General features: G+C 40.9%; 2 protein-coding genes across 2 annotated transcripts; one reads left to right on the plus strand and one right to left on the minus strand.

The window, feature by feature from the left end:
• The first annotated feature begins 12550 nt into the window (after positions 1-12550).
• Positions 12551-14284, plus strand: LOC143575665 (uncharacterized). The gene is made up of 2 exons (XM_077059975.1): positions 12551-13110; positions 14130-14284. The coding sequence occupies exons 1-2, from the start codon at positions 12580-12582 to the stop codon at positions 14208-14210; spliced, it is 612 nt and encodes a 203-aa protein (XP_076916090.1). The 5' UTR covers positions 12551-12579; the 3' UTR covers positions 14211-14284.
• A 9634-nt stretch (positions 14285-23918) lies between these two features.
• LOC143575659 (uncharacterized) lies at positions 23919-25118 on the minus strand. Its single transcript, XM_077059967.1, has one exon. It carries the CDS (start codon positions 25116-25118, stop codon positions 23919-23921), a length of 1200 nt encoding a protein of 399 aa, XP_076916082.1.
• Positions 25119-26108: the final 990 nt, after the last annotated feature.

Here is a 26108-nt window from a genome sequence, read left to right on the forward strand (position 1 = left end):
TGGAGACGGTCTACGCTTCAATGGAAGGGTTTGACGGCAGCATGAACACTCCCTTGGGCACCCTATCTTTCCCCGTCACTCTCACCGATGGGAATTATTCACGCACGGAGGATGTGGATTTTGTTGTAATGAAAAAACCACATCATACGTATGACATCCTATTCGGGAGAGACGGGATGGCAAGATTCAACGCCGTGGTATCCTCAGTCCACGGCATGATGGGATGGCCAACAACTGAAGGCGTAGCGATGATCACGGGCATTCCCCAGGTATGCATCGCATCCGTCTCCTCTAAACCCAAACCGAAGATGGCCAAACAAACCATCACTGAACCTGAAAAGTGGGCATTCAATGGGAAATATCCCGATCAGGCCGTTACCATTGGCCCGACAATTGTTGATCCAACACGCACCTTACTCAAGCGCTTACTGCAGCGAAACGCAGACATCTTTGCGTGGACACCAGCCGACATGACTGGTGTACCCCGGAGTAAGGCAGAGCATAAGCTCAAATGCGATCCGGCCGTTACGCCGATCGTACAAAAGCGCAGAGTAATGGGGCCCGAGCAAACCAACGCGTGCAGAACCCAAGTCAAGGAACTCCTTGACGCGGGCATCGTGCGCGTTAGCAAATATCAAACATGGGTTGCAAATCCCGTAATGGTACCGAAGAATAACAAACAATGGCGCATGTGCATAGATTTCAAAGATTTGAATAAAGCATGCCCCAAAGATTGTTATCCGTTGCCAGAAATTGATCTCAAGGTGGATTCGGTGGCCCCATTTCGCCTTAAATGCTTCTTGGATGCGTATAAGGGGTACCATCAAATCCACATGGCTGTAGATGACCAGGACAAAACCGCCTTTCGGACGCCCGATGGCACATTTTGTTATAAAATGATGCCATTCGGACTTAAGAACGCGGGGTCCACGTACCAACGACTAATGGACAAAGAGTTTCACGCCCAAATTGGGAGAAACTTGGAAGTCTATATGGATGATTTGGTCATCAAAAGCCTCGAGCCAGAGGCGATGTTGAAAGACATTGACGAAACTTTCAACACGCTCAGAAAGATAAACATGAAGCTCAACCCGAGCAAGTGTTCATTTGGGGTGGAAGAAGGGAAGTTCTTGGGAGTCATTATTACTAAAGATGGCTTCAGAGCGAACCCTGAAAAGGTCGAAGCCATTGTCAAAATGGAATCACCTACCACCATAAAACAGGCTCAAACACTGAATGGACGACTAGTCGCGCTTAACCGCTTTTTGGCAAACCATGCGGATAGGTCGTTCCCTTTTGTGTCAACGCTAAGAAATTGTTTAAAGAAAACGCACTTCCGCTGGACACCAGAAGCGGAAGCAGCTTTTCAGGAGATTCGATCACGCCTGATCGAACTCCCAACACTCACAGCACCACAAGCGGGGGAGGAGTTAATCCTATACCTCTCCGCAACAGATAGAGCAACCGGGGCAGTCCTGCTTGTAGAACGAAAAGGCATCCAGATGCCAATCTATTATGTTAGCCGCGTGCTGGCAGACGCGGAAACCCGGTACTCTACCCTGGAAAAACTAGTCTTGGCACTTATACACGCTTCACGCAGGTTGAGACGATATTTCCAGGGTCACCCAATCACTATTCTCACCAACTTCAAACTCTCAAATGTTCTAGGCAAACCCGAGTTATCGGGACGTCTAGCCAAATGGGCAATTGAATTGGGAGAATATGCGATTCAATACAAGCCGAGACCAGCCATTAAAGGCCAGGTCCTGGCTGATTTTATTGCAGAAGTCCCCGCTTCACGGGAGAAAGAGTGCCAGGAGGAGGTTCAACCCTCCCCAGCACACGAAATCAATGAGGTCTGGCGACTCTACACTGATGGAGCAGCTAGTAACGAGGGTTCAGGCGCAGGGTTAAAATTAACAAATCCAGCAGGCCAGGAATATACTTATGCTATTCGGCTGGATTTTCCAAGTACGAATAACGAAGCTGAATATGAAGCATTCCTGGCCGGATTGAGGATTGCGCGTAAAATGGGTGTAAAAAATTTGGAAGCCCATGTAGATTCCATGCTAGTGGCAAACCAAATAAACGGGACGTACACGGCTGTGAACGACACAATGGCCCTGTACCTTGCCCAGGCCAAAGCCATCATGCGCGATTTTAATGATTGTAAAGTGATACACGTCAAGCGCAGCGAAAACAAATCTGCGGATGCGTTAAGCAAGCTTGCATCACTGGCCTTCACCCACTTGGGAAAGGACATCCGCGTTGAACTCCTCGAAACACCATCAGTCCCGCACAAGGAAATTTGTGTCATCCAAACCGGTACAGAAACATGGATGACCCCAATAATAAAATACCTTGAAGCAGGAACGTTACCAGAGTCAAAGTCACAGGCAAGAAAACTACGCTGTAAAGCACTGAATTATCAGCTGGTCAATGACACCCTTTACAGACGTAACTTTCTTGGCCCATTGTTAAGATGCGTGGACAACCAAGATGCTGACTACCTCCTAAGGGAGGTTCACGAAGGCATCTGTGGAATACACGCAGGCCCCCGCGCTGTGGTAGCCAAGCTAAACAACGCGGGATACTTCTGGCCGGGGATGCATATGGACGCGTTGGCATACATCAGAAAATGCAGATCTTGCCAGCTTTACGCACCCAACACGCATCGCCCGAAAAATGAACTTGTTCCTGTCACTTCCTCGTGGCCATTTCAGAAGTGGGCCATTGACGTGACAGGCCCATTTCCTACAGCAACTGGGAATGTTCAGTTCCTAGTGGTAGCCATTGACTACTTCACCAAATGGATAGAAGCGAAACCTTTAGCCCAAACAACCGCAAAGCATATCAAAAAATTCATTTGGGAATTTATTATTTGTCGTTTTGGACTTCCACAGAATTTGGTAAGCGATAATGGCACCAACTTTGCTGACAAGAAGCTACAGCAGTGGCTGAAAGAACTTCAAATCACCCACACCTTTACCTCAGTGGCACACCCGCAAGGTAACGGTGAGGTGGAAAGAGCAAATAAGAGCATCGTCGAAGGCATAAAGAGAAGACTCTTGGAACATAGATCCGGTTGGGTGGACGAGCTTCCACACGTCCTTTGGGCAAACAGAATGCTGAAGAAGACCAGTACGGGAGAAACCCCGTTCAGTCTCACTTATGGCACTGAAGCCATGATCCCAGTCGAAATCGGTTTACCCTCACCAAGGGTCTTAATCCAACCAGAAGACAATGATGCGGAAAGACGGTTAGACCTTATGCTAACCGAAGAGCGCAGAGACTTAGCCGCCGTGCGTGAAGAAAACTACAAACGACAAATGCAAAAATACTACAACACGCGGGTAAAACTCTGCAATTTCAATGAAGGAGACTACATACTGCGTAACAACGAGGCTTCGAACCAACAACGCCCAGGAAAGTTGGCCCCGATTTGGGAAGGGCCATACGTTATCAAAGAAGTTCTGGGAAAGGGCGCATACCGGCTCGAAAGGCTCGATGGCACTCCCATCCCTAGAACATGGAATGGAGCTCAATTACGCAAATGTTATATGTAGATCAATTCCAACTTGTAAAGAAAAGGCCTAGAGCCACTTCTAATGGAAATGATTCTCCTTTCATGATGTATTGATAGCTTGTAACCTATGAACTTCCCTTACGGGAAGAAGTAGTTGCGTGTGGAAGGCGGCAATACCCGCATAAACACAACGCCAAAATGTTAAAAAAAGTTCTAAGGAAAACCTACACGCAGGTCAGATGTAGGTAAAGTTTAGCCATCCTTGTAAGTGCAAGTGACGGTCTTACCCGCACAATCACAAACAAGGAAGCCAAACTTAACTTACCATCTACCACGTTAAAAGGTTAACTTATGAACACTTAAAAAAGGATAAGAAAAACCTACACGCGGTCAGATGAAGGCAAAAGTTCAGCCATCCTACCAAGTGCAAGTGACGGTTATACCCGCACAATCACGAAGGAGGAAGCAAAACTCTAACCCATCATCAACCACGTTCACAGGTTAACTTATTCTAAACACTTGGAAAATTGCTAATTTAAACTAAGTATGCAAGTCATAAGTTTATAAAGCAAAGAATCCAATGAAAGGAATAACAATCGTATATTTCAATGATATATTACAACAGTGGCCGGGTAACTACCCGCCTAAAAGAAATCTATACAAAGCTAAGTCTATCCTAGCAGTGGGAAGGGATCTTCAGGATCAGGCTTCAGGACCACCTCCGCTTGGACCAGCACCGTCAGAGCGCGGCTGTCCAAGGAAAGTCTTAAGGATGTTTAGCCCATCATCAGCAGCAGCAGCTTCATTCACCTTCTCCACCACCGGATGCGGGAAGGCAGCGTACTGGTTCACTGCTTGGTCATAAGCAGCTGCAGTGTTAACATTGAATAAAGGGAAGTTGGAGGGCGGAAAGCCTCTCTCAGCAAACCCTAGACCAAGCAGGAAGCCAGTCTTCTCCCCATCCTCATGAGAAGCGTTGAGGGCTGCGCTCATTGCATCGTCGTAAGAGGTCTCTGAAAGGACCCGACGCACAACCTACAAAAGAAAATTACAAGTTAGAACATTTTCTAATTACAAGTAGAAAGAGAAGAAAAAAAAGAGGATACCTGAGGCAACGCTTCTCGAAGTAGCCATTGGAGGGTAGCTTGCACTTCGTCACGGGCGCGTTCGGCTTCGCTTTGGTTCAGATTGGCAAGTAATACTTCCTTTGCGGCAGCCTCTTCGACGCCCTTAAGCTTCCGCTCGGTTTGGTCAAGCACCCCCCTCTGGTCAAGAATCTCTTGCAGCTTCTTGGCATCTTCCATTGCCAAGGCGTCATGAGCATGCTGAAGAGCCTTTAATTTGCATTTAAGCTGCTCATTCTCTTCGCGAAGTGGCTCAGCAACAGCTTCAGCCTTGGCAGCCCTCTCAGTTGAGTTTCGCGCAGTCTCCTTGGCCAGCCGAAGCTGTTCATTCACAGCTTGGGCAGCCTTGGAGCGGGCCTCGAGTCGCGCCTGGACTTCAACCTCGAGGGCCTTGAATGCCTTCTCCTTCTCGGCTGCGGCAGCGGCCAACTGCCGGTTCTCCTCCCGAAGAGCCCGCGCTTCAGATACATCTTTGGCGCGCGCTGCTTTTAACTTGTCGTTTTCACGACAAAGCAGCTCGACGCGGGGTTGCGTCCGGGCCTGGAGAACCCGAAGCTCATTGGTTAGCCTACCCTCTTGGTAGCTAGCCATGGCTTCCCCCAACGCACCATGAGGAGCAGCGTGGCGAGCCCAGTCCACGCACTCCACAGGGGTGCGAAGGGTTGTTCCTCGGCGTATGTTCCATCTTGGAACATACACTTCATTGGAATCCGACACTACAAAAGAAACAAAGGCAGTTAGGAAAAGATGATAAAAATATACAAAGGAAAAAGAACCCTACGTACCTGTAGGGTCAATAACAGGCCGATAGCCGCCAAACCCATCACCTGAACCTAAAGGAAATCCATCCAACAGGTCAGGCAGACGGGAAGGTGGCATAGATCGGCGGGAAGCCCGGCGCGTACCTGATGGTCCGGCCGTCGGTGCCGGTGGCGCAGGTATGGTGGCAGCCGCTGTGGTAGCCATTGTTGGCGTTGCCTCCTCAGCAACAGTAACCGCCGGCTCCGTGAAAGATGCTGTAAAAATTGCACTCACGGCCGGCGGAGACACCTTCTCAGCTGGAACAGCCTCAGGAAGGCTGGAACCAACGGAAGCAGGCGCAGACGCCTGGGTCGACGCCTCGGGAAGGCTGACCGAGCCTTCCCTCATCGGCGGGGGAATACTTGCTCCAACTCCACCCTGGAATGCGTCAACATCCACACCTGCACAAGCAAAAGTGTTAGAAAAATTTATTTGAGACAACAAATCTAGACAAGAATTGTGGGGGTACTTACGGGGTTTCTTGAGCTTGAACGTACGGACGAGCGGGGGCGAACCCGATGGAGCCAGCCTCTTGACACCGGTAACCGTCGTCGTCGCTGCCTCCCCGGAGGTAACAGCTACAGCCTCCGGAGCGGTGGTCTCCTCACCACCGGGCTTCCCCGCCACCTCTGCACTATCTGACTCCGAGTCAGATAGGACTACCGGGTCGGCCGTAGAGGCCACCTTCTCCTTGCCTTTCCCGACGGCAGCCTTTTTCTTCCGCACCAGTGGAGGACCTTCTGCGGATTCCTCAGAAGAAGAAATGTCAACTCCAGCAGCAGGCACAGCATTGAGAGGTTCAGGGTAGAAGATAGGCTTACCTGGCCGTCGGTGGCTCAGGATCTCTTGGCCTGGCGGGTAAACCTCCACGAACCGACCCGCGGTCTGCTCTAAGATGGGCAACTCGTTCTCGTCCAGAGCACGAGTACCCATCCGCGCGGGACCATCTTCCTCCCGCGGGTTCAGGAGCGACTGAAGATCGTTCCCCTCTGAAATCAACAAGAAAGTTAGAAAAAATCGAAGTCAGCAAAATGAAACAAGACGTACCATAAGGGACAGAGTTCGAACCATATTCAAGGACGATCGGAACCTTATCCGCATTCGCCGCCTTCCACACCCGGCTCATCCCCAGCATCACCATCGCCGACTCCGGAAAACGGAAAACCGGGGACTGGACCCGGGATATCTTCGAGAACCATTCCGCCTCCTCGTAGTTGAGGGCGGGAAGGTTCGGAAGCGCCTGGCCATTCTTGAACTTCATGGCGATGGGGATGGCGCGAGCGGATATGAAGAAGAACTCTCTTCTCCACGAGCGAAGACTCCGCTCGGTGGTACAAATCTTTAAACCCTTGATACGGGTTGTAAGAGTGTACCACCCCTGGATGCACCTCCAAGTGTAGAAGGTCATCAGACGGTCAACGAGGGGCTCAAGGCCCAGTATCCGGCACACCCACTCAAAGTGCCGGACCTTGGCAATGGCCATGGGGTGCACCTCTGTCAGGTGCACACCGTGCCTCTCCAGGACACGGTACACAAACTTTGTCAACGGAAACCTAAGGTTTCCGTAGACAAAGAATGCAGCATAAACCCCGATCTTGCCACTAGGGGCATCGTACACAGTATGGTGGGGCTCAGGAAACTCAGGCTCGAGAGACTCGAGCATGAACTTCCTGACGATATACTGGTACAGCTCGACAGGAAGAGAACACTGGCATTCGCCAGCAGTCTTCTGATCATCAGCATCGTGAGAAGACATGGTGGAAGAAAGAAGAAATTTCAGAGTAATGCTTTACCGAAAAAGAGAAATTCGCCGGAAATTACTGGAGAAGAAGAGATGAAAGTGGAAAGTGTGAATTGCAAATAACCCTCTCCCCCTTTATATAGTAATCGCAATTAATGCGATGAATTTAATACGGAAGAGAGAGAAATCAAAGGTGCAATGAAACTATGACGCGTGGCAAAGGCAAGCTGGCAACAGCTGTCAAAAGGACGTGTGCCAGAGATTTCGCGGCTACGCGCCCGAAATCCCGTGCCCACGCGCCTGAAAAAGCAACTGGAATGACCACATAATGTCATGTCGCCATAACTTCTGGCACGTCCTGACACAGTCAGAAGAAACCGTCGCACGACGTTTGAGGTATTGGGTTGTTATCCATCCACCAACTCTTCAAATTTCAAAATTTAAAAATTTGAAGACTAAGGTTCAAAAAAGTAAGCGGGAAAATACCCCTTACCTTGGCAAACAAGTAACCATAAGCCGGGTGTGGGTACAGTGTAAAGGCAAAACCCTTCACATACCTAACACCCGCAGGGAATTGAAGCCAAAATATTTGGCAACCAACCATAAGACGGGTGCGGGTACAGTGTAAAGGCAAAACCCTTCACATACCTAGCACCCGCAGGGAATGGACGCCAGGAATACCTTGGAAGTAAAGTAACCGTAAGACGGATGCAGGTACAGTGTAAAGGCAAAACCCTTCACATACCTAGCACCCGCTGAGAATTGAAACCAGGAAGGATCTTCTGGGCAATGCTTGTGAAAACGGAAATAATATCCCCGCATAGCGGGAACATCGAGTACTACGTTGTTTGAGGCTCCAAGATGGAATTGGTGGTTTAAACATAATTGATCACTATGTTCAAAAACTACCAGAACCACAGGGAGAATCCGCACAACTAAGACCCAATGCTCCTGACTTGCGAGGAGGTTACAGACCTACCCGCATCATACCCAAAGACCAAGCAGGAAACTCGGGAATTTCTGCAAGTGACAAGGACTTCCGCGGGAAGAACCCCCATGGAAAACCTTACAAAAACCCCTTTTCAAAACCCTTTGCTTAAGTCCAAAAGTTCACCTCACTTTATTAGACATTCGTGAGAAGAACATTGGACTGGGGGGACTTGAAGAGGTAGGTCCCAGCAGGGCTCAGTTGGTCCCGCATGACTCACCTTGAACAGGGATGTCTGCGCAAAGACCATCTACTCCCGCAGGACCCACCATGCTCAGAGAAGCCTACGCGCAGTATGCAAGCTGCATACGCAGGGAAAAGCCTCCCAATGGTAAAGTAACCCGCCTGTTCCCGCAGTTGCGGATACAAGCCATCAGGGAAGGCTACCCGCACAGCATAGCTACACGCATAAGGCTTAACACTTACAAATATTCAGTGTCACCTGAAAGAATGAGCAAAGGCGGGAGGGGGAAAACTCCCGCCAAAATGAGCCAGTCCGTATGATGGAGGATCTTTTGCGTGATACCTGACGAGGTAAAGACAAAAGATCTGACCAAGAATGCGACAGGTCACTGACAGCAGCGTGGCAGACAGCACGCCACAGCACTGTGACCAATAGCCGCCGCCTGCCCACCAACTCCTGCCAGACCACGTGCCTAGCCTGCAGTTGGTAGAAGACGAAGAGTGCGCGGCACGCCTGCTCTGTGTCAGCCGCTACCTATCCACCACTCACAGGTAGGGCACGTGCATAGGTTACAGTTGGTAGCGTGTTGGGCCGGCTAAACCCCTTGGAAACCCACCTTCGGCTATAAAAGACAGCAAATGGTATTATCATTTCATCATCTACTATCTCGTATAACTTACTTGATAATTGCTCTAATAGTATTCATATACTTTTTTATTTAAAGAGCAATATAGACTGATTCTCACGCCGGAGGGTGGTCACAAGGAGGAACCCCCCCCTTCTCAGTGACGAGCTCACGGTGTCTGTTTTGCAGGTTCCCTGAAGTACAACTTACTCTGCTGGACCTAACCTTCGAGGGAAACATTACTTAGCCCCCAGATTACCCATAATCTGCCCGGGGTCACTTAGTGTTTCTTCAGAACCCTAGAAACAGCAGTAAATACAACCCAAAACTTCAGAGATTGTAATCGTGAATAGTGGCAGTTGTATGCCTTCACAGATCTATGAAGATGATGCAGCAGATTGATTGTTATGAATAAATCAAAATCTCTATGCACCTAGCCAGAGCCGAATGCTTTTGAGATGGAAGAGACAAAGTGAATGTAATTGTCTTTTTGTGTGTTGCCTTTGATTTAGTATTGCCTCCAATATAAAGCCCTTGACAGAGATGGTACAGCAAGACTCCAGCATATCCTTTTAAGACAATATCTCACAAAATTATTAGAATTAATATAAAGATAATATTATATATATTAAATTAGAAAGATCTGTCAGTATTCATTTGACTTTAGGCATGGTGAGTTTGTTCTTTGTGGTTCTCTTACCATTGCTTTCAAATGCTAACACGTGTTACAGCACCTCTTCATCCCTGTTCTCCATTTTCACACCTCATCCTTTTGGGAGATCATAGACCACCGGTGATGTATCATGGCGGCGGAATTATAACGGTGATATTGTGCCACTTTTTAGCTACGATTTCGTTTGTAATGGCTCCGATTACAGTTCTGATCCATCTGTTGTCAGGCTCCATTTTGTAAATCCCAGGCGACGGCAATGTTGTCGAGCCCATTTTGGAACCCTAGGTGACGGAGGTAAGTAGGTCAATTTTGGTAATTAGGGTTCTCTTTTAATTATATTTGAATCTATTCATGGTTAATAAACATCAATTGGGTTGCATTTTTGACCAAAAATATTGTCCGACAGGTGTATGATGAAATGACGGTAGCTAAAATGGTTTGATTTTTCTACTTTTTGACACTATTGTTGACAAAATGTAGCAAACAGAATACACCGACGCTAAAGGTTCTTTCATTATCTCTATTAACCAATTTGTTTCATTTGCTGATTTTTGACACTATATTTGTTGTGCTATTATTATTTGCAAGATAGTTATAACATTTGTTTAAAGTGCTAATCACATGAATAGTAAAGTGAATATACACCAAGAATTAATTATAGATTTTTTCACACATGTTATAATCTGGCAGTTTCGTTTTGTTCACAACATTGTTTGTTTAATGTTTGTCATTTTATGTTTTGTCAACCACATTTCTTGCTCGACAGGTATTAGATGAAATCCAGTAGCTAAAAGCCCGCAATTGGCAATTAAAGGTAGTTTGAAAGTAATTTACATGGTAGTATGTTATTTACTAATGTCGATTTGTTCATATGCCACTTAATATGAAGGCTGTGATGGCTATGATGATCGATTTATTCTGAGGGGACATTGATTATAGGATTCGTATTATGGCATGGAAAGATCCGGAAGGTCTGGTCATGAACTATGCAATTGTGAATTTCCAGCCATTTGATCCCCCACTTAGAGATCTGAGCCTTGGCGATTGACGCTCGATGGTACAACAGGTTGGATCTCTATTGCTTTCTTGGTATGGTATGTGAAACTATCTAATTTTAATAAATAATATTTATATGTGTTATTTATTCTTTTGCAGTCAACTACTGACTTATGAACTATTCTGATTCAAAATTGTATTCTATTGTTGGCATTCTTTTCGTTAATATTTTGAATGGGACTACAGGAGTCGATTATTTCGATTCACCTCTGTAGAGGCTGTCTCTATTTGCTTAAGAGGCTGTGATGATGTTTTCTATGAAGAATCACATCTTGGCAGGGCATAATCGGAGTACAAAACTCTTTTGCAGCCATTTGCATTCTAATGCACTCATCTGAGCCAGCGGATGTGATATTTTACATCCGCCTAATAGGTTATTTCTGCTATCTTTTGAATATTATTTATCAATATGTTAAAAGGCTGTGATGATTTTATCTGAGCGTTTTGTTAGTTTTCGTTAATGACGACAAGTGTCTAAGCGTTCCAAGTTTGGCTAGCAACTTCAACACTTCACCACAATGCGCTAATTGATGGAAGAAGTCCACAATTGGTTCTGGCTATGTCGCTTTTTGAGTTTTTTCATTTGCTTTTTACAGTTGACATTAACCATGAAGTTACCATGCAACTTGAGATTACATTCAAATCTATGTACGAAGATATGCAATGCAACTGCAGTTGCTGATGAAAATGTGACTTTCCTTATGTATCTAAATTTAGGCATTTGTTTTCTATGTATTTAGCAAATAGAATGCATTATAATTCTTTTTTTAAATGTGCCAATTTACATAATGAAATTGTACGTTGATTTAATTGAAAATCGAATTTGAAGATTGAAAATGAGATGAAAAGTAAAGTTTTAAAATAATTTGTAAAGGGCATCAAGCTTGATCCGTGTCTTGACTTGGTACTGTCATTGTTATTTCGCTATTTAACTCTAAATTTTGCAAGTAAACATTTGGCTTAACGAGCAACATGCGGGGTTCTAAATACTAGTTTTAGAATTAAATTGGACATATTTTAACAATAAATTATTTAAATTTTGAAAAAAATTATCAGATATTTTATTTTAATCATGATAGCATTTCATAAATAGAGAGAGAAGGGGCCAAAGTTTACCAAACGAACGCTGGTACAAATCAAGATTGTTTGGTAGTGATAGTCGGGCCATGCCTACTATCATTCTTTGCTTTAATTATACTTCCTTCCGTGAATTGCTCTTATCTTGGTTGTTCTATAGTTTCTTTCAAAAATCAAAACTCATACTATATATAAATTTTATACCTTTATAAATATACATTTAGATTAAATGATACATTTATAAATAAGTCAAACGGTCAGGGTACTTTTTTTCAGAACTTCTTAATTAAAAACGATCCAACTAACAAGAGCCTAGAGGCCAAAGAAATTACAAAGACTAAAACGAGAAATTAAAATTCTTGATCCAAAGATACCTGGGGCGATTTATTATATCCTCCCCAATTGTTGATGCTACGGTCGGACTGTTTGAGAAATAGTATCGTTCACAAGCCGTAATCACAATGGCTTGAAGGACCCTTTTTTTCCCTCGAGCGCTCTATGTACTTTATGTTGTTCCTTATAACAAGTTTAATTTGCTAAATTTAAGATGCATTTTGTTATATTCTATAAACTTGCAAGATTACAATGTGATATATGAAAAAGATTGTGAAAATAAAGAATGACTGAATTTAGCTTTGACAATAGTTGTAGCTTATGCTCTTATCACCCGAAGGGCATCAAACACCAATCCCCTATATAACCTAACACACACATACACACAAGATCACACAAAACACTTTCTCACTACAAGAAAACTGTTCTGACCCGACCGTACTGACGAAACATGGATTGCAAGGCAGCCCTTCTCACGGCCCTTTTCTGCCTTGTCGTTGCTTCGGTCAGCGGTCAGTCACCATCCTCGCCCCCCACCGCCACCCCAACCCCCCCAGTTTCCACCACTCCGCCACCAGTCTCCACTCCTCCACCAGTCACCTCACCACCACCAGTCTCCACTCCTCCACCAGTTAGCTCACCACCACCAGTCTCCACTCCTCCACCAGTGGCTACACCACCACCAGTGGCAACTCCACCACCAGTGGCTACACCACCACCAGTGGCAACTCCTCCACCAGTGGCAACACCACCACCCGTGGCTACACCACCACCATTGGCAACTCCTCCACCTGTAGCTACACCACCGCCAGTGGCAACTCCACCACCAGCTCCTGTCCCGGTATCTTCTCCGGCCGTCACTCCATCGGCAGCTCCATCACCTTTAACTTTGAGCCCACCATTGCCTCCTACAGGATCACCTTCTCCGGCCGTCACCACCACCGGTTTATCGCCGGCAGTGGCACCAGCAGCTACTGATGTGGTACTTTACTTGCACCTTACACTACCCCTTTAGATCCCTCTCACTATGGCCTAGTGGTAGGAAGGTTTGGGTTCTCCGGTGAAAACCTAAGTTCGATCCCCACTTGTATCACATTTTATCGATATTGGGAATGAAATATTTTGAGCTAGGCCTTGCGAGGTTGTTAGTTAGGATCACGAGCCCACCAGGGTTTTCATCCTACCGTGTGTTACGTCAGAGAGTTCTGCTCTTGTGACAGCACAACAGCTGGCAAGTGGGAGCCGGCGGTATGGTTTTCCAGGGGAACACCAAAGCCATAACTCTGAAGCCAACGTGGATCCGGTTAAAAAAACATAATTTGGCCAGAGTGAGGCAAAGAAGCTCTCAAAATTTGAGAGCGCGGTGACCTAAACACAAAAAGAAAGTCGTCGTTCTAAAAAAAAGATATTTCTAAAGATCCATGTATATGAATAATTAACAAAGAACACACAATATAGAAAAAATTAACTTTTATTATAATCAGAAAAATATAACTCAAAAAACCCCAATTGCAATAACTCTCATAATTAATACATAACTCTAATTCGGTTGATGTATATAGATTGCTAACCTGACTTTGTCAGCAAGTTCACTAATAAAACGCTAAAGCCCCTTAACCCAATTTGAACTTAATGAGATACTTAGACTATGACGATCTGGTCCACTCGGTAATTAGGCAATTAGCCAACAATTTTTAAGCACTTAAATAGCATTGTGAAATTTAAAAAGACTATGGATCTAAGTATCAAAATAATTACCGGATCGAGTTGATTAATAATTCACGTAAGAAGCAAGTAAGCTAACTTTAAACCTAAATAGAATGATGGTAGTCTAATGAAACCGATCCATCGGTACCAGTACGGAATATTGGTTTTATACATGGCTTGTCGTTTTCGTGATCCACATTTATAATTTACAAATAGAAATAAAGTAATTTTTTTGTTATTGTTTTTATTTATTTTTAATGACTAATGATATATGTGTTTGGCATGATATTGTAGAGTGGTGTTGGGAAGATGGGATCCGTATTTGGAAGTTGGTTGGTTTCTGGATCGGCACTTGCTTACTTGCTGCTACTATAGATCGATATTGGAGTACTTCTTTCATTGTATTATCGAGTGAATTTAGTTGGATTCTTTTGTGGATGGTGTTTGAGGGACTTACTATTATTATTATATTATTATTAACTGTTCTGAGTGATTTATTATTATTATATATTATTATTTACCGTATCTTCAACGGCATATATTTCTACTTTTTAAAAACATTGCAAACTTCTAAAAACATTTCGTTTCAAGTTAGCTAACATATCAGACTAATTTTAAACAAATTACACATTTTCAAAAATCATTCTAAATGTTAATATATAAAATGTGTGTATGAGAGAGACGTGGGAGGGGGCACCTATTGATTTGTTCGTCTCGCTTGAAATTCCGGATATCCACCAGACCCAAAATTTCCTGGTGGGCACTACAATATATTGGCCATCCAAAAATCTTTTGTCCATGTAGCCACTTGAAAATTTTCAGATGGACTCATTAGAGAAGCTTTGACCGGAACTCTTTATGGGTGTCAAAAGCTGCGTACCCGAATCGAATGGAAAACCCCAAAACATTCGAGACACATATATAAGTACAAGACCGGGTTGGGGTCATATTAAATTATTCCACGGGTTTAGGACGCTATAATATTAGATGATATGTTTGGTCGAATACATTAATATATTAGGTGATCTTAAATGTATAAGAAATAGTATGTTGAAATGGGTAGGCTAAACGTACCTCACTTTCTACTTGTTATACTCTACCCTCAAAAAATAAAATCAAAACTTGTAATATATCGTCCTTTAAAAATTAATTTTTTTTAGATTTTTTAAAAATAAAACTTAAAAAAATTCCTCAAAAACACATTATTTTAAAAAAATCTCCAATAATTAAATAAAAAACGCGTTTTAGGGGGAAAAACAAAAACATTTTCTCTAAAAGAGTTAAAAATAAAAAAAATCTTTTCTCTAACAAGTATTTTCATGTTTTATAAAACGTATTTAAAAAATACTCATATAATGTTTTCACAAAAACAATAAAAAAATAAATACATTTGTATTTTCTTTCTTGTCATTCTCGCCTACCCCAACAAAAACAAATGAAATCAATTTTTTTTTTAATAGACGCAGGTATATGAGAGTAATCTTTTTTTTTATATTAATTAGCAAATTATAGAAAAAATGTTTTTAACAAAAATGTAAACTATTTCTGAAAGTTATTTGAAAAGAAAAAAACACTCTAAGAATGTTTCAAGCATGTATAGGGAAAAAAATGTTTTTTGTAATAAGAAAAAAGGTTATTTTTTTGAAATAAGTAACAAGTTGAAACATTTATGTTAATTTAAAATTTTAGGGAGAATATACGTTTAGTAAAAATAAAGGAAATATGTATATTTAACAACACCCAATTATATTTTAATTATTAAATTTATAAAATAGTTAGGACTTAGAAGGCTAGTTGAATATTTATGTTCAAGTTGAGTCCAGATACGTCATGGTACGGGATTATTTGGACTACAAAAGCAAACCAGATCATAAAGCAAGATCTGATAAGTAACAGTTAACAAATTGGGATTCGTTTATCAACAGATTTTTTTCTTCCATTTGAATTTATTTCAATAATTTCTTAAGTGAATTTAAGATTCGGTTTTAGTTGTGGGCTTCGTATCACGTAATTTTAACCATATAAAACTACTAACGTAAGAGGTGGTTCAACACTTCAACCATTTATGGCTCAAAACGAGCATGTTATTGGGTCAGTTTTCTACTTTGGGCCTTAGCAGCACAGCCCAAAGTTGGACCGCACAATTTCACAATTCATATTTTTGTTAAGTTAAAGTTCCGTTTCAGATTGCAAGGTTTAATATGCATTCTTACAAGACATTTTCACATGTGACATACCTTATTTTTTGTTTTACGGTTTAGGACTGGTGAGTAGTGACCCAATCCAAATTTGAACTAAATGTTTGCTTAATCCAAGGTATTGTGTGTACATATATACAAGAAATGCAATTAGAGAATGGTTCGATCGGTACCTGAACGGTGAGCTTTAATCATGGGATTCCATGTAAAGCGCTTTCTTAATGACATCTCTTCAAATGGTCTACGAGCATCTTCCAAGTAACCACACCGAAAGTACATTTGTAGGAGATGTTTACTTCACTCTACAAGCAAAGCCAATGAGCAAATTGTTTACCATCATTGTAGAAGGGTCCTACTAGAGACATCCCAGACACCCTCCTATGCGTCCTGTATAGGGCTATACGGGGGCCTATATGCCCCATATAGTGCTATAAGAGGTGTATAGGGGCCCTGTATAGCCTTATACGGGACGTATAGGGGGTGTGGACAGTGTGGTGTCCCTAGAAAACCCCTTGTAGAATTGGTAATCCATTGGTTATTGAGGATAGGGCCAATGCCTTATCCATCGGTAACTATGTGTAGCGATAGCATTGAGAACTAACCATAAACGACAATCAAAAATCAACCAAGCAAAACGGATGTGGTAAGTGGTAACGGTCATTCATTTTTGTTAGATGCGTATAACAATGATTGTTGTCCTTCGTCCACCGATTAAACCTCCCTATTTTATACTCTCTTTGTTTATTTTATGGTTGCCAAAATGTTGGAATTGTTTTTCAGAACTAAAATACGGTAAAGATGGACTTTAAATCCACAACTTTGTATGTGGAATTGTTGTTCTTAAAGAAAAAACTCAACAATGGTGGTGTCTTGAATCATCGTCTTTTTATGATGTGACTCAATTGATGCTTGGTGAATCAACTATGTTATGTGAGGCTTAAAGTTACATAATGTTAAGAGGCCAACCCGTTTGTTTTCAAGGGGATATTTTGGTGTGTTGGTCCATAAACAAACCCTACAATACATGGGTAATGGTTTTTTTACTCGGGTCTGTCATTGGGTATTTTTGGTCCTACAGGAAAACTGCTTAGAGCATTCATATGATCAACATCATCCTTATAATGTAGTTGACATTTTAAGGATTTATCCAAGTCCGGCACTACGGAAAAAAAGAGATTAAATTAAGGGACTCGCTACTCATTCCTATTATCTAAGAGTATAGGAATGAGTAGCGAGTCCCTTAGTTTAATCTCTTTTGTTGATATGAAATGGGGACATGCAAATATGGGGCATTACTTTAGAATCCCATATAATTTGGGGTATAGAGGTATATATGGGGTTGACGACTCCATTGTGAGTAGTTGTGATAGAAACAACGAGAAAAAATAAAAAAATAAAAAATTCTGAGGTGTTGTTTAGTTGAATATGGATAAATACAAAGATTAAGACGTGTGAGTTTTTTAAAAGCTTAAATATAAATGTTAATGTAGCTAAATTATATATTTGAATGAAGAAACAAATTTGAGTAATTTACCACTATTTTCACTTGATAGAGCCAACTCTAAAATTTCTTTTTTTAAAAAGGTTAAGCCAGCTGTTAAGAATTCATTTTACCATGAGTTTTGTTATATGTTTGTCCACATTAATGACCAAACTCATTAAAAATCCACTTACCTAATGACTAACTAGTAACTTTAAAATGAGAAAAAGAAAATAAACAAATTTGAGATGTGAGGTCACCGTCTAATAACAAGGATAAATACGAGTAATGAGATATATGATTGTTTGATGTGTTGTTAAAAAGTAAAAAAGCAAGGACCTCAATGTAAATAATGAAATAGTGAGGTGACTTTTGCATGTGGGGATAGTTTAAGCTTTCGAAATTCTAAACGAAGACTATGACTTTGAACAGTAAAAAACCATCTTTACAGCTATCCATATTCATCACCCCACATATCGACACTTCAGGAACCTCATAATCATAAAGTATTTGAAGAGGTAGGTCCCAGCAGAGCCCAGTTGGACCCGTAAGACTCATCTTGAAGAGGGACGTTTGCGCAAGGACCAACTGGTTCCGCAGGACCCACCATGCTCAGAGATGAAGACCTTACGCGCAGTACGCCAGCTGTTCACGCAGGGAAAGCCTCCCAATGGTGAAGTACCCCGCCTGTCCCCGCAGCTGCGGATACAAGCCATCAGGGAAGGATACCCGCACTAATAGCAAGGCTACACGCACAAGGCACTAAATAATTCAGTGTCACCTGAAGGAATGAGCAAGGCGGGAATACTCCCGCCCAAATGAGCCAGTCCGTATGCTTCTGGAAGATCTTTTGTACTATACCTGCCAAGGTATGGACAAAATAGACAAGATCTGACCAAAGCAGCCCATGAACCAATCACAGGGTGACAGCTCACCGACAAACAGTACGAGGAGCATGCTCTAGTACTGTTTGTCACTATTAGCCGCTGCCTACTCACCAACCCTTGTCGTGGCACGTACATAGCCTGCAGTTGGTGGAAAAGGAATAGTACACAGCCGGCCTGGTCACTATCAGCCGCTGCCCACCCACCAACCAGCATTGCACGTGCGTAGCCCGTAGTTGGTAGAACAGGAATATTATACAGCTGGCTGTACCTGCTTGGAAACCTACCTTCGGCTATAAATACTCCAACACCTTGGAACGGTAGGATCATCTGGTATTTTACCTTCACTAGTTATTTCTCTCAATATACACTTATATTCAGAGCAATCTAGTCTGATTCTCACGCCGGAGGGTGGTCACAAGAAGGAACCCCCCCCCTTCTCAGTGACGAGCTCACGGTGTCTGTTTTGCAGGTCATCTGAAGAACATCCTTCTTTGCCGGACCTAACCCTCGTGGGAAACATTACTTAACCCCCAGATTATCCATAATCTACTCGGGGTCACCTAGTGTTTCTTCAGTATTCCTCTTACTCCTACTTGCATACATTTTTATTTCTTATTTTAATATATATTATTCTTTTTAATAAAATCTATTCATATTTAGAAACATCGCACAACACTAGTTTCCACTTTTAGAGCTATAATCATAAAACATGATAAAGGATAAAATATGAAACACCCTAAATTTTTTATAATAATACTTATCAGAGTAGGTTTCAGATTACATCCAAAACCTGTCACTCGTAGTAACGTATTAATTTATGAAAATATATATTGTACAAGAAAGCATATGTGTTTAACAACAAATTTTTGTTATACAAACTATTAAACACGAGAGTATGGTTCTCTTGTCAGTCCAATTACGTCTATGAAGCTTCAACCATCTAGGGTGCTTTTCCTGAAAATATTTTAAAAACATATTTTTATTAGCTTTCGCTAAGTAAGTACACCATTATATAAAAATATGTTTTATTTTCATATGTAATTTAACACCCAAATTCCTTGGGATTTCAACACCCGAAATCCTTATTTTTACTCCTCATTATTTTTTGGGAATTCAACATCCGAATTCCTTATGAGCTCATTTTTAACCCATGAGGGTTATTAGCTCCCCTGTTTATTTGGAGTTCAACACCCGAACTCCTTGAGATTTCAACTCCCGAAATCTTTTTATATATAATATCAAAATTTTGGAGTTTTAATTACTAAAACCCTCGGGACTCGTAACCCATATATTTTTATTAAGGGCTAACCACCATATTTATTTCCAAACTATAGCCCCTTTTTAAGCCACCAATTCATATACTTGAAACCATAATCTCATAAATCATTTTTCAAATAATCATATATTTGAGTACTAAATAAACTCGTATAGCACGCTATAAAATAACATGATTATGGTTCCGTGTACTTACCTCTAGGTGTTAGAAACTCGGGTGTAAACGATAACTTGTTATTAAATCGCCTCCAAAATATACTAAAGCTTATCCTTACTTGCTCCAAATATCTATTCGTTTAATTGTTGTTGGTTTATAAAGCTTCTGTACACATGAAGCTTATATATATACTCAAAAATTTTCTTATTGGCCAAGAATCTTCTTGATTAAGTTTGGTTATTTTATTATTATTATTTTCAATCTTAACGATATGAATAATAGTATATATATATATATATATATATATATATATATATATATATATATATATATTTATTTACTTTTTACTTACTCGTTAAGGTTGAGAGCTCATTTTCCTATTTTCCAATTTTATTATTACTATTATTACGTAACACCATAAGTCAATGAGCAGTTTCATGTTTCTTTTTATTTTATTTTAAAAACGTATTTTTAATAATAATAATTTTAGGTAATATACATTTTATATCTTTTAAACGATGCTAGATAGTACCAAATACTCGTTTAAACACTTCATATCTCAGTGAGTCGTCTTACTCGCTACTTACTTGTTTACTAATATTTTAATATTATAAATTCAAATATTTTATTTTTATCTACAAAAAGGGATGTTACAAAATACAATAATCCTTTATCGTACATTACAATTACGTATGCGACACTTCTAACCGTTAGATTTTCAAAACCCAAAATCACAATTACACTCATATGCTCGTCCCTCTCCCTCATTCCGTCTCCACCACCAAGAGTCTTCTTGTTAGCCAAGAGTCTTCTTGATTAAGTCTGGTTATTTTATTATTATTATTTTCAATCTTAACGATATGGATAATAGGATATATATATATATATATATATATATATCTTTATTTACCTTTTACTTACTCGTTAAGGTTGAGAGCTCATTTTCCTATTTTCAAATTTTATTATTACTATTATTACATAACACCATAAGTCACATGAGCAGTTTCATGTTTCTTTTTATTTTATTTTAAAAACATATTTTTAATAATAATAATTTTAGGTAATATACATTTTATATCTTTTAAACGATGCTAGATAGTACCAAACACTCGTTTAAACACTTCATATCTTAGTGAGTCGTCTTACTCGCTACTTACTTGTTTACTAATATTTGAATATATAAATTCAAATATTTTATTTTTATCTACAAAAAGGGATGTTACAAATCTCCCCCTCTTAATTAGGTTTCGTCCCCAAAACCTGTTCATACCTTGAATATCTCAGGGTAGTATTTTCTCATTTCATCTTTGGCTTCCCACGTGGTATCTAAACCTCGCCGATGTTTCCATTGTACTTTTACTTGACTTATATCTTTATTTCTTAATTGCTTAACTTTACGATCAAGAATCGCCACCGGCTTTTCTATATAGTTAAGCTTATCATCCACCTCGATATCATTTAACGGTACACATGCTGTTTCATCAGCCAAACATTTTCGTAAATATGACACATGAAATGTGTTATGGATGTCGTTTAATTCTTCGGGTAAATCAAGCTTATAGGCCACTTGCCCCACACGAGCAATTATTTTAAACGGACCAATGAATCGTGGACTTAGCTTGCCACGTTTACGAAAACGAATCACTCCTTTCCATGGAGAGACTTTTAACATAACATAGTCGCCTACTTGAAATTCGATTGGGCGTCTCCGTTTATCAGCATACGACTTTTGTCGATCCTGTGCCACTTTTAAATGTGCTCTAATTTGATTGATCTTTTCATTCGTTGCATTTACAACTTCTTTATTTGCAAGTTCTCTATGGCCGACTTCTCCCCAACACACTGGAGTGCGACATTTCCTACCATACAGCATTTCAAACGGGGGCATCCCTATGCTTGACTGGTAACTATTATTATAAGAGAACTCTGCTAGGGGTAAATACTTGTCCCAACTGCCACCAAAATCAATAATGCAAGCACGAAGCATATCCTCAAGAGTTTGAATTGTTCTTTCGCTTTGTCCGTCGGTCTGAGGATGATATGCCGTACTGATCAATAATTTGGTTCCCATTTCTTCCTGAAATTTTCTCCAAAATCTTGAGGTAAAGCGGGTGTCTCTATCGAATACGATAGATACTGGCACTCCATGTCTTGACACCACCTCATTAATATTCTGCCATTCGTTCAGAAGTATATTTTTCATGAATGGGTATAAAGTGTGCACTTTTTGTCAAACAGTCGACAACCACCCATATCGTGTCATGTCGTTTGGCTGTTTTTGGAAGTTTTGTTATTAGGTCCATCTTAATGTGCTCCCACTTCCATAATGGAATCTCTAGTAGTTGCATCTTCCCATATGGCTTATGGTGTTCAGCCTTCACTTGTAAACAAGTTAAACACCTTTCCACATATTTAACAATATCTCTTTTCATACCAGGCCACCAATAATTTTTCTTCAAATCATTGTACATTTTGGTTGCACCGGGATGAATTGAGTATTTTGATTTATGGGCCTCATCAAGAATGATCGTTTTAATTGGACAAGACTTAGGAATCCAAATTCGTCCAAAACGAACCTTCATTCCTTTGTCATTTTCTTCCAAATGTCGGACTTGACCGAAAATTCTTTCGCACTTTAAATTTTCTTCTTTTAGCACCTCTTTTTGCGCTTTTTTAATTTGATCAAATAAGTCCGAATTTACAATTAGTTTATATGAATGCACCTTAATTGGAGAATAACTCTCTTTTCGGCTTAGGGCGTCAGCCACTATGTTGGCTTTACCCGGGTGATAGAGTATCTCACAGTCATAATCTTTGACTAATTCCAACCACCGCCGTTGTCTCATGTTTAATTCTTTCTTATCAAAGAAATATTTCAGACTTTTATGATCAGTATAAATTGTGCATCTTGTTCCATATAAATAATGCCTCCAGATCTTTAGCGCAAATACTACTGCCGCTAATTCAAGATCATGAGTAGGGTAGTTTGCTTCATGTGATTTCAATTGTCGTGAGGCATATGCTATCACCTTCCCTCTTTGCATAAGGACACAACCCAATCCAACACGTGAGGCATCAGAATAAACCACAAAATCTTCTGTTCCTTCAGGTAAAGCAAGTACCGGAGCTCTAGTTAGCTTTTCTTTCAAAATTTGAAATGCCTTTTCGTGTTCTGGAATCCATTCGAACTTGGAATTATTTCGAGTCAGCTTAGTCAACGGGGAGAGCAATTTTTGAAAAACCTTGAATGAAATGCCGATAATAACCAACTAAACTCAGAAAACTTCTGACTTCCGTTGGAGTCTTCGGAGGAGACCAATGCATAATAGATTCTATCTTGGCAGGATCTACCAGGATACCCTCCGCGTTTACTACATGGCCTAAGAATTGAACTTCTCGAAGCCAGAATGCACATTTAGAAAATTTTGCGTATAGTTTCTCTTTTCTTAAGGTTTCAAGAACCTCGCGAAGATGTTGAGCATGCTTTTTTTCAGCTCGAGAATAGATGAGAATATCATCGATGAATACGATGACAGAACGATCAAGCATATGCTTATATACTCGATTCATAAGATCCATAAAGACAGCTGGGGCATTCGTTAAGCCGAATGGCATCACGAGGAATTCATAATGTCCATATCGAGTACGAAAAGCCGTCTTAGGCACGTCTTCTTCTCGTACCTTTTCTTGATGATAACCGGACCTTAGATCGATTTTTGAGAACCAACTAGCACCTTGTAGCTGATCAAAAAGATCATCAATTCTAGGTAAAGGATACCTATTCTTGACGGTCAATTTATTCAATTCACGGTAATCGATGCACATTCTCATGCTACCGTCTTTCTTTTTAACGAACAAAATAGGTGCGCCCCAAGGTGGAACACTTAGGCGAATAAAGTCTTTATCTAATAGATCTTGGCGTTGAGACATCAACTCTTTCATCTCGTTTGGTGCCAGTCGATATGGAGATTTAGCCACAGGTTTAGCTCCTGGAACTAGATCTATTTTAAACTCGACTTCCCTTTCATGTGGAACTCCTAGCAGCTCGTCAGGAAAAATGTCAGGGAATTCATTAACAACAGGGACTTAATCAAGTTCCTTTCCTTTTGCTTTTGTATCTATCACATATGCGAGAAATGCTTGATGACCGTGCTTCAAATAATTCCTCACCTTCGCCATCGAGCATATTATGATATCATTCTTCCTTTCTCCATAAACACAAACTTGTTTTCCAGCCGGTGACAGAAATTGGACGATCTTTTGATTGCAAACTATCGACGCATGATGTTGGGATAACCAATCCATTCCAATAATGATATCAAATTCCCGTATAGTAATTGGAATTAAATCGATAGAATATTCATCTCCTTGAATATTTATTTTACAATTTCGACACACTTCGGAGACGACAATGCTTTTATCACTAGCGATTTCGACTTCTAAGGAATTTATCAATTTACTTCTACTAAAGGAATTATGGCAAGCAAAATTTTTGGATACGAAGGATCTACTAGCTCCGGAATCAAATAAAACATAGTCAGAGAGTGAATTTACGAGAAAGGTACCTGTTACGACATCAGGTATAACATTCGCCTCCTCCGCGGTGATTTGAAAAGCCCTGCCTCGGGGTTTTGGAGCTTCTAACTTCTTTACGTTCTCTGCAGTTCTTGATCCTTCTGCCGCCTTTTCATTCCTTGCCCTCAACTCTGGGCATTCATTTTTCATGTGACCCGGTTTATAGCAATTATAACATAAGTTCACGGGACTAGTACACTCTGGTGCCGTATGCCCAAGTCTTCCACACTTATAACACGTAGGGTTCTTATAACGGCATTCTCCTAAGTGTCTCTTTCCGCAAAACTGACAATTACTAAACTCCTTCTTAAAGCTAGGTATTTTAGCAGACTTTAAATTTTTCGCTTTCTTTGTAGGTGCTGCAGGTATTACAATATCTAGCTTCCGCTTCCCATCTCTTTCAACTTGTCTTTTTAGCTCCACCTCTCGTTCACGAGCCCAATTAAGAAGCTCCTCTAGACTTCCACACTTTGATGGAGAAATGAATTCTCTAATTTCTGTTTTAAGTATTAGATGGAAATGAGTCATCCATGCTTCTTCACTAGTGAAAAGAGAAGGGCAAAACTTTGCTTTATCATAGAAAATCCCAAATATTTCGTCCACCGTTTCATTGCCTTGGCGCATATGAAGGAGTTCCTCAGTGATACGATCAATTGCAACACGGGGACTAAAGTGTTTTAGGAAAATTGGTTTGAAATCTTCCCAAGACATATTTCTTATTGTTTCTCTGCCTTTTTCCTTTTTGACCATATCCCACTAGTCTTTAGCTCTTTCAGAAAGCTGGTTTGTTGCGAACATCACTTCATCAGTCGCGTCGCAGTGGCACGTATCAAAAATAGTCTCCATGGCTATAATCCACCTTTGGCTGACCAAGGGATCTATTTCTCCCTTAAATTGTAACGGTTTACATGCCATGAAATTCCTATACGCACATCTAAGCGTTTCTACTTCCACTCTTGGTGCCGCTCCCACGTTCTCGAGAGGCTTTTCCGAATTCGATTCATTCTTTTTCAGATTTTCTTCCAGCACAATTCCTATAGAATTTTGCATTTCGGCCAGAATATATGGAATCTTGGCTTCAAACGCCTTCCCCACCTCAATTGCTATATGCTGGCGAATTTCATCAGGGACAAAATTTGCAGTATCTTCTTGACGAGGTGAAGACGCAGATTTTTCCAAAACATTATCTACATGCTTTTCTGTATTGCCGCTTCCATCATCGTGTACAGTATTTTCTTCCACCATGTCTCTTTACTGTGATGAATAATTTATTTATTATTATTTTTATTCCATAAACTTATCCTTTCTAAGGTACTTATCTAAGGCCTTTATACTCCTTATCTATTGTTAATTCTAACAATTTATTTAAGGCCATAAAGTACTCTATATGCATATATGACGAAATAACTACAAACAAACACATCATCATATGCATATTTACGTTACCCCTACTTACTCTTTGGTGTTTCCAACACAATATAATTATTGGGAATTCATAGCGGTACGATACATTTGCTCTCATACTGGCCAGGTATGAAAAAAATATATTATACTCATCCTGATCCCCCAACTACTATATTGTCTTGTAAAATACAAATTTCAGTTTTCACATATTTTTCCACTTTATTTTCATTTATGCACCCATACCAAACTCCCCTTTGTAGCTTCCGTGGAGTGCTTCTGGACTGAACCCTCTCGTTT

The sequence above is a fragment of the Bidens hawaiensis genome, unplaced genomic scaffold (genome assembly GCF_021521415.1).
Source record: "Bidens hawaiensis isolate Kalapana, Puna unplaced genomic scaffold, B.hawaiensis_p1.1 tig00027569_1, whole genome shotgun sequence".
Taxonomy (NCBI): domain Eukaryota; kingdom Viridiplantae; phylum Streptophyta; class Magnoliopsida; order Asterales; family Asteraceae; genus Bidens; species Bidens hawaiensis.